The sequence below is a fragment of the Etheostoma spectabile genome, chromosome 1 (assembly GCF_008692095.1).
Source record: "Etheostoma spectabile isolate EspeVRDwgs_2016 chromosome 1, UIUC_Espe_1.0, whole genome shotgun sequence".
In the NCBI taxonomy this organism is placed as follows: Eukaryota; Metazoa; Chordata; class Actinopteri; order Perciformes; family Percidae; genus Etheostoma; species Etheostoma spectabile.
Window position 1 is genome coordinate 20,460,551 of NC_045733.1, and position 14,897 is coordinate 20,475,447.

Genomic DNA, 14,897 nt, shown 5'->3' on the forward strand with positions numbered 1-14,897 from the left:
GTGTGTGTGTGTGTGTGTGTGTGTGTGTGTGGTGTGTGTGTGTGTGTGTGTGGTGTGTGTGTGTGTGTGTGCCATGTGGTCTACTGGGAGCGGTGCTGATTGTAGTCTGACAGCAGCAGGAAGGTAAGACCACCGTCGTCCATCATGGAGCATCATTTAGCCACTATCCTCCTGTCTCCCACCTCCTCCTCCACGGCGCCAAGGGGGCAACCAAGAACTTCTTAATCAGCCACTACCCCAGCAGACCCCTAGAGGACAGCTGTCACAGAATGTCCTCAGGAGTGTCCCAAAGGACCGAGTCTCCTCAGATACAGTCGTAGTGTTGTATTTTCAGTCCAGTCCAGTTTATTGTTCAGGGGAACACAAGTCAACCGCTGGCAGCTCTGTGAGGCTACATGCTAATGTCACTATGGTAACATGCTCACAATAACAATGCTAACATGCTGATGGTTAGCAGGTCATCATTCCTATCCTGTTAGAGCATGTTATGTTGGGATGCTAACCTTTGCTAATCAGCATTTAACACAAAGTAGAGCTGAGAGTTAATAAGAATGTCATTTTAAAAAGGTGTTTGATCATGAAGTACCTGATGATGCAAAGCTTAGGGATAACCAAAGGGATTAGTTATTATCTACTGTAGGTGGGGATATGGATATCTGTACATATTTCATGGCAATCCATCCAATAATTGGTGAGATATTTCCCTGGAGAAGTGATGACGTTTCAGGTTACTCTTCTTGATTTCGTGAAAAAGGATTCAGAAGAGATGTAAATATTTGGTGTGTACATAACTTCAGTAAGTTAGATCTTACTGTACCAAATGTCATGTAAGACCATCAAGGGTGGGCTGCAAAGTCATGAAACAACATTCACTGTTTGCTGTCACTGGTCAGCAACACATTTGGTTCATCTATTTCCGTGTGTGGAGAACTCTGGCCACACCCATTCTCATCTAAACTCCACCCACATCACACCAGGCACACAACATTTAGAAAAAGAAAAAGAAATCTAACATTAGAGACTATTCTTTAAAGACGTATTTATTCCTCCTTTAAAGTAAGGAAAGCACTGCCATCCTGCTGTGAACGGTGAAGGGACACGGCGACTTGGCAGAAGCAGAAATCTCTCTGACAGCTGCTGGCTGAATGTAATATAGGTGGAGATGATATGGGACAATCGTTTCCTTAATTCATAGTGTCATCCACTTCACCGGGTATCTACTGAACTGTGAACTTTGATCTACGTCAGTAGCAAACATGATGAAAAGACGGTCAGTCTTTGTTCTGTATGTAACCGAGGGCAACGTTACATCATGAAGGTATACAGACGCGGACCTCGCCAGTCTCTTTGAGTCGGTGTCAAGTTTCGATCCATTATTTGGGAAAGACCAAACTCACAGAAGATAGTTTGATGCTGCGCAGCGATTCAACTTTTTTGGAATAAGGGATAATTAAAACAGGGACAGATTCCTGACAGCTTCACAATTTAGCAAGCGGGTTATTCAAGTACTGTTAAAAATGACTTCTACACAAAGTGAGAAACATGATTGACAGGTATGCTGATACCTACCTGACACCTGGGTGGGGTTTGTTAACTGAGTGATCCCAAACAACCTGTCCAACAGGGAGTCCCAATGAATGCAAGGCCATTCTGCATAATGTGCTACATCCATTGAATGTAATAATAGAGATGCTATCACAGCTGCTTTTACCTCTCGGGCCCAACAGTCAATAATTCATTAAGCTACTACTCACAAACCAGTAGCCCATGAGCAAGCAAGACCCTATCTACAGAAAGATCTAGACCCTATCCAGACAGAGAGAGGACACTTATTGCTCAAGCATCTGTGGAAGAAGTTGGCAAAGGATGTGAGAAGTAGACGTAATGTTACAGGAAATGTCACACACAATGTGTGAAATACTTGTCATGTCCTTATGTGTGTCTGACAACTCTCTCTCTCTCTATATATATATATATATATATATATATATATATATATATATATATATATATATATATATATATATATATATAGTTGTCAGAACCAGCAAATTACCACAAAACCAATAGGAGCCTTGGACTATACAAAAACCCTTAACAAAAGTTGATATTACCCGTTGATTTCTACTGATTTTATACATCACGATTGACAAATTAACAGCTGCAGATCATCATTCAAACTTTCTTCATATTTCAGATATGAAAGTATTTCTGATGATGTGTCCTTGCTCTTATCTCTACCCTTAACAGTACAGTGAAAGTTTAATTCTCTATGACTAAGGTGTACTGTGTGCTACATATGAACAGGCCATGGGACCATGAGGACGGAGACATGAGTCCTTCCACATCATGCATGGCGGTGTAAACACACAGACAGCCGGAGTCAGCCCAGAGCCGCTGGAGGGACCGGGAATATCCACTTCCTCCAAGTTAAACTTAGTACGTCCTGAGCAAATACACCTGACACCTCGCACCCGCCATTGGACAATAAACCAGCCAATTCGTTAGAAATAAGTGATCTCATTACTTGTGTGTCCCAGGTAAACAAAACACAACACAAGCCTGTTCTACTGGCGTTCTCACAGTTAATGATTTTACAAAAGCTTTAAATTAAACTTAAAAGTAAGAGCCAATAATTGGAAACTAAAATCTCTCCCTGCATGCCACCACCCATAAAGATATGTGCTTGTGTTTGGAGTACTAATGAGTTCTTTTTATTACACTTTCAACATTCATCATTTCAAATGCATGAGTGTGTACCTGTGAGCTGTCCTGGGACACCTCCACAGAGGGAGGGTCTGGGCTGTAGACGGTCATCATCTCGGGCAGGGCCAGCTCCTCAGGCTCCATGCCTCGGGGGGGTCTGCAGGTCATCTCTGGAGAGCTCTTCTCCTCGTCACAGAGACTGCTGAAGGACTCGTGGGAGGAAGCCCAGTCTGGGCAGTCTGCAGGCACGCTTCTCCCCGCTCCTCCACCAACTACTCCCATTATCCGGCCACTCCCACCTACTCCCAGACCCTGGGCCGGTCTGACGAATGGGGAGGAGGGGTTGCTGTAGCTGGGAGAGTCGTACTGCTGGGGCTGCCTGCTGGAGGAGACAGGAGCATACTCCTGCTGCCTCATGTTCCTCATGTCGGGCACGGAGGAGCTCATCCTATGGTCCATGGCGTGCTCGAGCTGAACCAGGTGCTTGCCGAGGCTCGTCTTGTCTCTCCGGAGGTGTGGCATCATCTTCTCGCGGAGATGCCGCAGCATGCCAGGCTTCTTGGAGTCCATGATGGGAGGGAGCTTCAGTCAGTCTGCGTCAGAGAGGGTTGGATGGACATCACCGACAGCTACAGTAGAAAATACAGACAGATCAGAGTCTGACGCTGGGATACATCTACAGACAGACTCCTCAGTGTTCGTACAATTCCAAACAATCCCAACTGGCTGCGATCAGACTAAAATACTGACATGAATAAAGCTCCATCATCCACCAGATAATGGCAACCATTAAAGGATGGCTGTGTATATGTGGAAACAAATAACCATTTCCTATTACTGTTACTCTCTAACCATTTTCCCTTAAATCCCCCATGGAATGAGAGACATAAAATATGGGGAAAGTTATTTAAGGCAATAGTTGGACATTATGGGACATATGCTTTCTAATAACACTGTATTTGCTCAGTTGCAGAGAGCTAGATTAGAAAAACTAAAAGCTTTCTGCACTTTTAAACTAAACTTTACAAACATTCATGGGCACTTCTGTATGTGCAATGCCTTTTGTGTATTGTATGTTTTGGTATTTTTCTTGTTTTTACTGCTGCATTAATTGCTACCAACGTAATTTTGTTGCATCCATACGATGACAATAAAGTATCTTGACGTTTCTCTCAGATCTGTTGAAGGTCCCCAAGAAGTCGACTCCATCTGGCCTTAAGGACTACCGCCCAGTGGCTCTCACATCTCATGTGATGAAGGTGCTGGAGAGGCTGGTCTTGGCCTACCTGAGGCCGCAGGTGAGTTCTTCTCTGGACCCTCTACAGTTTGCCTACCAGCCTCGACTGGGAGTGGATGACGCTGTCATCTATCTTCTGCAGCGAGCTTATTTGCACCTGGATGGTGGTGGCGGCACTGTAAGAATCACATTTTTTGATTTCTCCAGTGCATTCAACACCATCCAGCCTCAGCTACTTGGTGAGAAGCTGCGGGTGATGGGTGTCGGTGCGTCCATAGTCTCCTGGATCACTGACTACCTGACAGACAGACCACAGTTCGTCCGCCTGGACCGTGTTCTGTCTGATGTGGTGGTGAGTGGGACGGGGGCCCCACAGGGGACTGTGCTGTCTCCTTTTCTGTTCACCTTATACACCTCAGACTTCCAGTACAACTCAGAGTCATGTCACCTACAGAAGTTTTCTGATGACTCTGCAGTTGTTGGGTGTATAAGGGATGGACAGGAGGGGGAGTACAGGGCACTGGTGGGTGACTTTGTGGAGTGGTCTGGTAAGAACCACCTGCTGCTGAACGTGGATAAGACCAGAGAGATGGTGATCGACTTCAGGAGGAAGGGAACGGCTCCGCAGCCCCTATGCATTCTGGGAAGTGACGTGGACATGGTGGAGGATTACAGATACCTGGGTGTCAACATCGACAGCAGGCTGAACTGGAGGGTCAACAGCACTGCTGTTTACAAGAAGGGGATGAGCAGACTCTATTTCCTGAGGAAGCTGAGATCCTTCAACGTGTGCAGCAGGATGTTGGAGACCTTCTACCAGTCTGTTGTGGCCAGTGCTCTGTTCTCCTCCGTCATCTGCTGGGGCAGCAGCATCGGAGCCAGCGATACAAACAGACTGAACAAACTGATCAGGAAGGCTGGCTCCGTGATCGGCTGCAAACAGGACACATTTGAAGCTGTGGTGGAGAGGAGGTCGCTGAACAAACTGTTATCTATCATGGATAACCCTGACCACCCTCTCCACCCCACACTGGTCCAACAGATGAGCAGCTTCTCAAAGAGGCTCCGACAGTTTAAATGCCGCACGGACCGCTACAGGAAATCATTCCTACCTCAGACAATAAAACTCTTCAACACGTCATCCTGGGGGTAGATGAGACTCTGAGACACACAATACTACAATAAGGGCAACCGGCACGACTGGGTCATATTTACAAAAGCTGCACATTTTTGTTTTGTTTTTTCCCATCTTGTATATACTTAAATATTTGTTCTTACATTCTTATATTTTTATTCTTATATTTTGTTATTATAATTATAATTATTTCATGTATATTGTATGTATGTATATTTTGTGTGCTGCTGTAACACTGTAATTTCCCATTTTTTTGTGGATCAATAAATATCTATCTATCTATCTATCTATCTATCTATCTATCTAAGCTCCAGCCACGGCCGGTTGACTTAGCGTTGCATAAACACTGGAGGCAGCTGTCCTGGCCCTGCACTAAGGGAGCGCCTTTCAAGCCCTCAATTAAACAAGATGTATCTTGTTTGTCTGATGTGCACAAAATCACCTTTTTCTTCCCCAGGTATAGTCACTTCCTGGAGTCTCGGGCCAAGAAACAGGCACACAACCCACCATAAAATCACAACGTGTGGTTAAACAAATGAGATGTCTGCTAATTATTGAGCTCCGTTAGCCGATTGCCCTCATTTCCATCTTTATGCGATCTGTTGGCTGTAGCTTCATATGTTAGCATACATCAAGAGTTCTCATCTAACTCTTATCTAGTCAAAAATATACATACTATATTATATATTCTAAGGCAAATGGTCACTAACACCCAGGGGTGCCTTGCCTGTAACGTGAGCTCTCAGTGTGTTTACAGAACATATCTCATTGTTTTAGCAGTCCACACCAGTTCTCCTTTTAGAAACAGGTGTCTAAGTTACACATGTTTACTGTAATGTCAGAGACCATAGCTTATTACAGCAGATATCAGTAATATCCAAGATCAGTTTTTTGGAATGGAACAGAAGGAGCAAAGGAGGAGGAGCGGACAAAGGAAAGAAAGGCAAATTCTGTTCAAACATTACACCTTCTGGACGTTGATGAATAACCTATGTTGCCCACGATAATCTTAAAATAATAAGTCATTCTTCAAGATCAAATGTCAGCTGATTTTAGCAGGAAATTTGACCTCTACCATATTTATTTGATGCATCCATAAAACCACAGCATGTGGACTGTAGGAAAAGCACGTGTTGCTAATAATAAAAATATTTCTCTATTCTGTGAACTTTTTTTATTTTGTGAGCAAGAAATTCATGAAAAAGAAAAAACACTAGAGTAAACAACACATGCAATAAGCAACCTGAAGAAACCAAAAGAAACATACCTAAAGTAAAGTACCTAAAGTGGAATACTCACAGCAATGAAAAAAGTGCCAGAGTTACATAATTGTGCAACGATGCAGTTAAAAAACCAAAGACACGTACGAATGAAAGAAACCAGCATCAACGCAGCATCCTGAAACTGAAGCAGTAGAATGGAACCCATCATTCATTTCATTATCTACACCTGTGTTTCCTACTGTGGGACATGTCAAACTGTCTTAGATTAAAGGACACACTGTCCTGACTGAACAAGACTCTAAAAGTTTTTCTGGAAATGAGCTGGAAAACATCACGGGTAAATGAAGCAGAGAAGCTAAGAGAAGGCCTTTCCCAGCCACGGCCCCCTTAACTTAAAGAGAGACAGATCAGGGACCCCCTACTACATATATAGTATGGAATGAAGTTAAATTAAACTGGGCCTACAATAATGTGTAGAGCAGCCTAAAACCTTCATACGTACCTTTTTTTGCATAGAATACTAAACTATTAAAATAGCCTAATAGTTGTTGGCACGACTTTATAAATCACGTCTTAAAGGTGCTCTAAGCGATGTCAAGCGTGCTTTAGAAGAAAAATACGCCTCTGGTCCTGGCTGTCGCTGAACAGAGGCGTAAAAACACACAAAAATGACAAACTGCAAACGCCTAGAGATCCCTGATCCACCGCTCAGTCTCTGGGGGATGGTTAGGGTTAGAAAGATGGGGGCAAAAGTGTTGCATTTAGAAAGTTCTTCAGTATATTTCAGATTGAGTTTAAATTGTCAATGTTGCTTTATGTGGCCACACGAGAACATCTCTCACTAGACGTTAGCCTCGTCCCACAACAGAGTTAGGGACACACAGGTCGGAGACACAGGTTCAGTTAACACTTAGGGATATAATTATTAATAAATAAATTCAACAGCACATAACAGTACAAACGTATATGTCCTAAAACCACACCTCTGACGCAGTGTGACGGAGGAAGTGTATTTATGATATTCTGCACCTTCATACTGTTTTGCATTATACTGTACAAGTATCCTGTCCACCTTTTGGAGATTTGCCTAATGTGAGTGTCAGTAAGAACATGGAGGGACGGGAGTACAGCCACTTCAGTGTCTTTAATGACCTGGTCCTGAAACCCGGGTGTGTATTTGGCCGAGTCATCCACCACCCATTTACAGAGCATCCACTGCAGTGACTCTCATTATGTAAAACACGCCCCCCCCCCCCCTTTACAGATAAAGCAGCCGGTGTACATAGTGATGCAGCATTAATGCGTTGAGCTCTAAGCCTCTTACTGGGCTCATACTTCGTGTTGTCATTAATTGTGACAGATGACCTGCCACGGTATCAGCTGGTAAGGGGAAGTGGTGGAAGACGGGGCGGGGGGTGGCCGATCAACAATCACTGTTTCCAAAATCTCCAGAGACGTTAAAAAGATGCTGAAAAACACAGCTTGAAAATGTGGAATACTAAATTGTGACATCTAATCTCTGACACCGATACCTAACTACAACATAAACCATAGCAGCAGGTAATCAATCAATATTTTTCCACCAGTTATAGCTAAAGGTGGGCTGAAGTCTTCGGTTGCTTGTTCTATGTGTCATGTGTTTAACTATGTAAAGTTGTACAGTATGTTCCTATTTATTTCTGTAGCCTCTTGGCCAGGTCATGTTTGTAAATGAGAATTGGTTCTCAAACAGTTTACCTGGATAAATAAAGGTTAAATAAATAAAAAGTAGTTTTCCCAGGAAGTAGTCTACATTCACTTTTCTCTATATCTAGTTTGGAGAATATGTGTAAACTAAAGACTCAGATATCCTACATTCAGAATTGTCTAACCTGACCCAAATACAAGGATTAACCGTTGGATCAGTGTGAGGGCGAGTGAGACGGCAGGCTGAAAGACAGGACGACGGCCACCGATAGGCCGACTGCACATCTATTACTCGAGCGACGGCTGAATGAGAGGATGAGTTTATGTCAGGTACACAATTTTATACAATCAGGTCCACGAGTGTGACAACAGATTACTTGTGTTGAAATGGTTTCGACATGCTCCGGCTTGAGTTAACAGTTAAGTGAAAGTGCTGCTCATAGTGACAAACCAAGAGAGAAGTATTACCCAACTCCACCTCGTGTTTTAGCCTTTTCAACTCATTGTGTTGTTTCAGCAGGAAGTGGTTTTCTGCAAGAATCCACTGGACGCTACCTGTCCACGCTGAACTACAGGCAGACAGAGTCCACAGAGTCAGAGTTGGGAACATAGTGGAGCAGATATTATCCTCAGGAGACAGTGGAGACACAAAACAGTAAAAGCAGAGGGAATGTTCAGATTACAGGCGTCAGGTGACGAAGTACCTCAGTACCTGTATACATGCACTAATGGAGAGATGTCAGAGTGGGGGGGGGGTGGTCTGATTGGTATTTCGCTACTTGACACTCATGCCAGAGCATCTTACAACCGATTTCTGGAGGAGGCAGATAAGTGTATGACCCCAGAAACTAAGCAACCAGGAGACAAGGGTTTATGGGTTGGTAGCATTTAGCAAATGTTTTAGCCTAATATGTTTACATGGTTGCAGCAAAGTCATTCTAGCCAATATCTACATGACACTACTGGTCTCAAGCACACTTTGGTAACTGACTGCAGGCAGATTTATTCGACTGTCCCGACACAGCCTCCCTCTTTTATTTTTTCAACCAGCACGAAAGGGTCGGCACTGCGATATCTAAAACATGTTCATATTCAGTTGTTTCATAAAAGGTTTAGGTGTGTTTCTCCTTCTTTTCTGGGCATGCATCTCTACTGCAGCCTTGCAAACTGTTTGTTGGTTGCCATAGAAGTGCACAGAGCTGACCGTAAGCCGGACACAGGCCAGAGGCTATAAACTACGGTAAAAACCAAGACTGAGATGCCATTCGGAAAGTTATAATGTGTTGTTTTCTACATGAGGAATTCTAAGTAATGACAACACCACTGTTACAGCCACATGATACAAGACTTCCGTTATTGCTCTCCTACCCCTCCTCCACGCAGTTACTAGTAGCCAAGGAGGACACGGAGGATTAAAGAACATGATGGACTCTCCAGAAGAGGTCATCATCTTAACTCGAGGTTCTGCGACGGAAAGTCACCGGACGCCACAATCTCCTGAACATAGTCCCACTGAGACATCCAGGGAGAGTTGTGTGGAGCTGAGAGTCTTGATCAGCTCTGTAGAAACTCAGCTGGTAAAGGCTGGAATGGATGGGACGTTCAAAAAAGGTTAGGCTTGACTGCGCTGTTTACATGTCCAAAGAATGCTTCCAAAACCCGAATAATACCGATTAAGACATGGATGTCCACGTCTTAATCAGATATGCCAAAACTGGAAAAAGGCCTTATTCGGAATATCCAAACGGTATATGCTGTTTACATGACCTGTGTCAAATTTGGAAGGTGGAAGGGTTAACAGAGAGCATCATGGGAGAACCAAATGACCATGATAACCATGTATACAGTACTACTAAAGTGAGTAATACTTAAATTGTGTAATACCGTAGGTAACAGTCCATTGCCGGTAAACAGTGCTCTGGAGTAATTATGTAACACAATATATGTGTGTGTGTATGTGTTATGTAATACAAGCAAGTTGCCACACAGCTGAGTGGGCCATAACATTCATTTGGACTGCCAGTCAAGCTAGAGGGGTCAGCCAGACTTAACCTGGACTAAACAGCTGGCCAGATGTGGTCAGACCTGCCTCCATTCCAATTTTCTAATGGGGAGAACTCCACTTTAATCAAGTCCTGATTGAAAAACATGTTTCTGTTCAACTTTCTAAAGCAAATGGCATGGCTCTGAGAGCCAGCCCATCCTGCGTGACGCAGAGCCCCCCAGGTCAAGGTGCCTCTGCCCAAGCATCCTTCCTTTCTGCAGCGCAGACAACCTTGTCCAAAAAACCCTGAAAAACTTCACTGTCAACACATTTGAGTCATTTATCCGACCCTCTTACGTTAAGAGAAATTCAGCTAGAGGGCCAAAAAACAGATTGGTGTCCTAGATCCGGATGAACAAGCAACCAGTGGAGTAGAAGTCAGATGTCACAGCAGCGGACCAACTGCAACCGCAACCCGGACACAATGGAGGAAAAACTAGAGCTCCGAAGTAGGCTACGTAAAAAAGAAATGTAAATATGTGTTAAACTTATATTAAATAAGCCTATAATTCTATTTATTAAAACACATATAATGTGTTGAAATATATACAGTGGGGCTCAAAAGTTTGGGCACCCCAGGTAAAAATGTATTAACGTGCATAAAGAGCCAAGAAAAAAAGGAAAAATCTCCAAAGGCATCAAAGGTGGGGGGGGGGGGGGGTTGCTAGAAACTCTGCGGGGGGCCCAAACTTTTGCAGACGCCTTTTTTTTGTTTTTCTGTTATTTTGAAAGTGTAAATGATGAAATTAAATCCAATTTTTTGTGACATACAACACCAATGTCTAATCTGCCATTTGATGCCTTGTGGAGATTTTTCCATCTTTTCTTGGCTTCTTTATGCACAGGAATACAATTTTTTACCTGGGGTGCCCAAACATTCGAGCCCCACTCTGTATATTAGGACATGTTTCTAATTATAATACCTTACCCAAGGGACCTATCATGAAAAACTCACGTTTTCAGTCCTTGTGCACACACATTTGGGTTTCTGGAGTGCCTAGCAACCTCCCCCCCCCCCCCCCCCCCCCCCCACTGTGGAATGAAACAACACAGTCAGTTTTTTGTAGGCTGACTGGATCCAAAAATGAGATCAACAAGCCAATCAGATGCAGGCTCATTAGAATATACCCCCCCCCCATCTGACTACCTTACTGTAGCGGTGTCTGACATTTAATGTTCAAAATGGGGGTGGGGAAAGCCCCTTTAAACGCCTTACACGGGGGGGGTATTTATACACTTTCAAGTACGGGTTCAACGGATCAGAAACTCACGGCTCGGATCACAGTTCAGAGTCACGGATCAAATCAATTTTCAGATCAGCGCAAAGAAAGAGAGGAATTTAAATGATTTAAATGAAAATGTGAAAAACAATAACTTAAAACAATAATAACTAGGGGTGTGAATCTTCACGGGTCTCACCATTCGATTACGATGACCCTGTCAGCGATTCAAATCAATATCACGATGCATCATCTCCTCAATGTTATATACTGCTAAATATGGTCTTCATCAACAAATTCAAGCAGTCAGATATTTATGAATGCTCCTTTTTGTTGTATCGGCTCTTATTAAAGACCCGAACCCTGACTGTAGCGGAGTCTGAACGCAGCCGACAAAAGGCAACAAAAAAAAGAATGAATGGCCAGAAAATCAACAAGTAGCATAAGTAGGTAATAATGGGTTATGATCTGTCACGCATCGATGCAGAATCATGCAGGTCGGCATCGCGATGGAATGATTGATTTCAACGCCCCTAATAATAATAATAATAATTCATTTTACCAGTAAATTGCTGTTAAATGAGGAGAAAGGGGTATTCCTTTGTACTGAGTTTCAGACTATGCATCACGTCTACTGGCTCCCCCCCCCCCCCGGTTGCTTACACCTGGATTAAGAGATACACCAAATAGTTGTCAGACAGAGGACAGCCAATTACGTCATCTCCTATGGTCCTGTGAATAGGTCCAGGAACTTTGGACAGAGACACATGATAACGTGTGCCAGACTGCAGGGACCCGGGCTCCCTTCCTCCCCGTAGTATTTGTTCTGGGAGATGGGAACAGAATAGAAAGAAAACGATGCACAACTACAGTTACTGCAATCCTACTTTCATTTAAAATAAGGTCACCACTATTGGAATCAACAGAGACAATGGTTTTCCAAAACGCCTGATAGAATGTAACGATTCTGGCTTCTTCTTCTGTAGTTAACCATGAAAGCACTTCGCAGACTGCATTCTCCGATTCTAGAAATCTAAAATGATTTAAAAATCAATGGTATTAATTGCCATTGTGATTGCAAATACCAGATAACCATGTGAAAACTGATTTGGCAGCAGTCCTACAGACGTTTCTCAGTCAAGGGGGGGTGCTGAGCCCAGTCTTGTTAGAGCTAGAAGCTATTTCCTGAAACTAGTTCACCCTTTGCGGTTTGTATACAGGACATGTCCAAACCTTACTGCATAAAACACAAAAAGACAAAAAAGAAAATGCATTAATGAAATATATACACAGTAGTTCTATTAGATTTCAAACTTTGAGGTGTCAGCTCAGTGGTTCCAAGGGTTTGGGAGTGACAACACAGCCATTTGGGTCTAGATGCTGGAGGTTTGTGGGAAATAGGCTGCCCTGACCTAGAGAGGTTCCAGTTTACATCCAGAGGTAGAGAAAGTGGACTAACTTACACCATCTACAAAGGTTCTGGTTCCATGGAGGAAAAAGACACAGTGGCCTGTCCACTAAAGGGGACTGTCCAAGCAAAGATGGGACCATTTCCATTTAAAGAATCCAGCAAATAATAATAATAGCACTCCGCCTAATATTGACATGTATACAGATGATAATGTATCTCACCACCTTAGGTGACACAATGGGGCCTGCTCTCTCATTCCGCATGCAGCCAACCCCCCCCCCCCCCCCCCCCCCCAGCTGGTGCTGTTCTCTGAACAACAAGGCTGTGAGGAGTTGGCTCTTCTTCTCATCATGACAGCTAGAAACTTCGATCCCGTCTTCAGAACTGACTCTTGTTAAAACCCCGTGGCACACAACGGATCCGCAGATTAGGCTAGACCTTAAGAAGAGTTGGACTGCAGCCTCTGTAACGTTGGATTACATTTACAGATGTAATCTAGCGTTACATTACATATACAGATGTAATGTAACGTTACATTACCTATATTCCTACAGATGTAATGTAACGTTAGATTAATGTAACGTTCCATTCCATCTGTAGACGTTACCGTCAGATTCCATCTACAGGTGGAAGCTGTGGAGGAAGACTCCCACGAGGAAGAGTTCAGGTGGAAGTCCTCACCTGTCCGCCAGAACTAACATTTTACGGGGCAGGAAGGAGGCTCACCTGGAACAGACCCCCGACACAGACCCCCCCCACACAGGTAACTCCACCTTCCGGTTTATTCCTCCAGAAACGACAGTAAGAAGTAGAGCTGTACCTTTTCCTCCTCCTCCTCGGGGACATCGGTGAGGACTCAGAGCACCGAGCGACCTGTGGCTCCGGAGACTTCCTCCTCTGCTGTAACTGTCGATGCACGAAGCCACACACCGCTGCTAGATTAACCCTTCAAAATAAAAGCCCTGCCGCGAGCGCGTTTAACAAATAAGACCCAGGAGAAGGGGCCTAGAGAAAATGAATGTAGCAGATTGAAAGCGTTGAAGGCATCTAGATATTTATGAGTGCATGTGTAGGACGTCTGTCTTCACATCGTGTTCACCTGAACAGCCTTTAAATCATAAGACTATATGTACAATTATGGTGATGCGCTGTATGATTAATAAGGCTGTCCTATTCAACACTACCACATTTATTTTAAAAGTAAAAGCAGTTTCTGATTAGGCTGTCACTCAACTGGAGCATGTTTCCACATCTCATAGCAAATCCAACCCCTACATGAGTCATTTGACTCCTGGCACCTTAAACCAAAAGATCATTCAAATACATTCATTTTCCTTTTATGACTTCACTCAAAGGTTGGAAATCTGGTGTTTCACACACTTTTGGACTAACGGATGTATGATTAAAATGTTTTGTGGTCGAAAGAATCAATTGTGTATTCATGAAAGTCTACTGTGTGAAGTTCCTTGGACATAGATGTGTCCACATGAAGCTCAGTCATGAGTTAATTAGTCCCATATGCCATAAATCTAAAAATACTTCTTTGTATTTGCTAGACTTTTGTCTAGAGCAGTCTTTTGTGGCTCGCATGAGACATAATCTTTTGTCAAACTGCTGTTGGCCTCATCATTCCCACTAGGCTTGGCACATGTAACCAGGCTCCAGGTCTCAGTGTGCTGAGTCAGTGAGGCCTTGGCATCCTGCTTTGCTCCTGTCTGAACTGGTGGAATCCTGTTGCTGTACCTTGTTGTCAGGTGTGATGCTTTAATCACCGACCAAAGTTCCAAATGAGGAACTGACTTGAGATGGTATCAACTAATAAACTGCTGGACTATTTATTTCATCAATAATGCTAAAGAAAAACCTTTTTTCTTCTCATAGGCTCACAAGTAACCGCTACACACACTGTTGTTCCCACACAACAGACCAGTCACATAGCAGTGACGTGTGCCACCAAGCAGAAGTGTTACCTTACACCTCTCACATTGTGTTCTGAATCCTCAACTTCCTCCACTTCATTCATATCTTACCTCCTGATAACTTCCAGTCATTTCATTCTTGTTCCAGTTCTCTACCACACAACACACATGATTTAAACCAGGTCTGGTTTCCACAGGCCTTTACTGAAGCGCCCAGTACATCCTCAGACTGGACTACATAGTTCCCGTCTGTCTGCTGCTGGCTGTTGTAATCCAGCAATCACAACAGTCCAGTACATTCTGATGTTATCGATGC

At 43.6% G+C, this 14,897-nt stretch overlaps 1 protein-coding gene across 5 annotated transcripts in view; it reads right to left on the reverse strand.

Annotated features, from left to right (window-relative positions):
- mctp2b (multiple C2 domains, transmembrane 2b) overlaps window positions 1-13,618 on the reverse strand; it is a 40,128-nt gene extending 26,510 nt beyond the window's left edge. For 2 of the 5 annotated variants that reach the window (XM_032521611.1, XM_032521579.1), the window contains exons 1-2: window positions 13,483-13,618; window positions 2,761-3,335 (exon numbers count right to left, since the gene is read on the reverse strand). In XM_032521611.1, the coding sequence (XP_032377502.1) occupies window positions 2,761-3,276 (516 nt within the window). In that variant the 5' untranslated portion in view covers window positions 3,277-3,335; window positions 13,483-13,618. Of the gene's footprint in view, window positions 1-2,760; window positions 3,336-12,886; window positions 12,935-13,343; window positions 13,364-13,388; window positions 13,410-13,482 lie in introns of those variants that run through there. The other 3 variants (XM_032521592.1, XM_032521601.1, XM_032521586.1) reach the window with 3 other exon arrangements.
- Window positions 13,619-14,897: the final 1,279 nt, after the last annotated feature.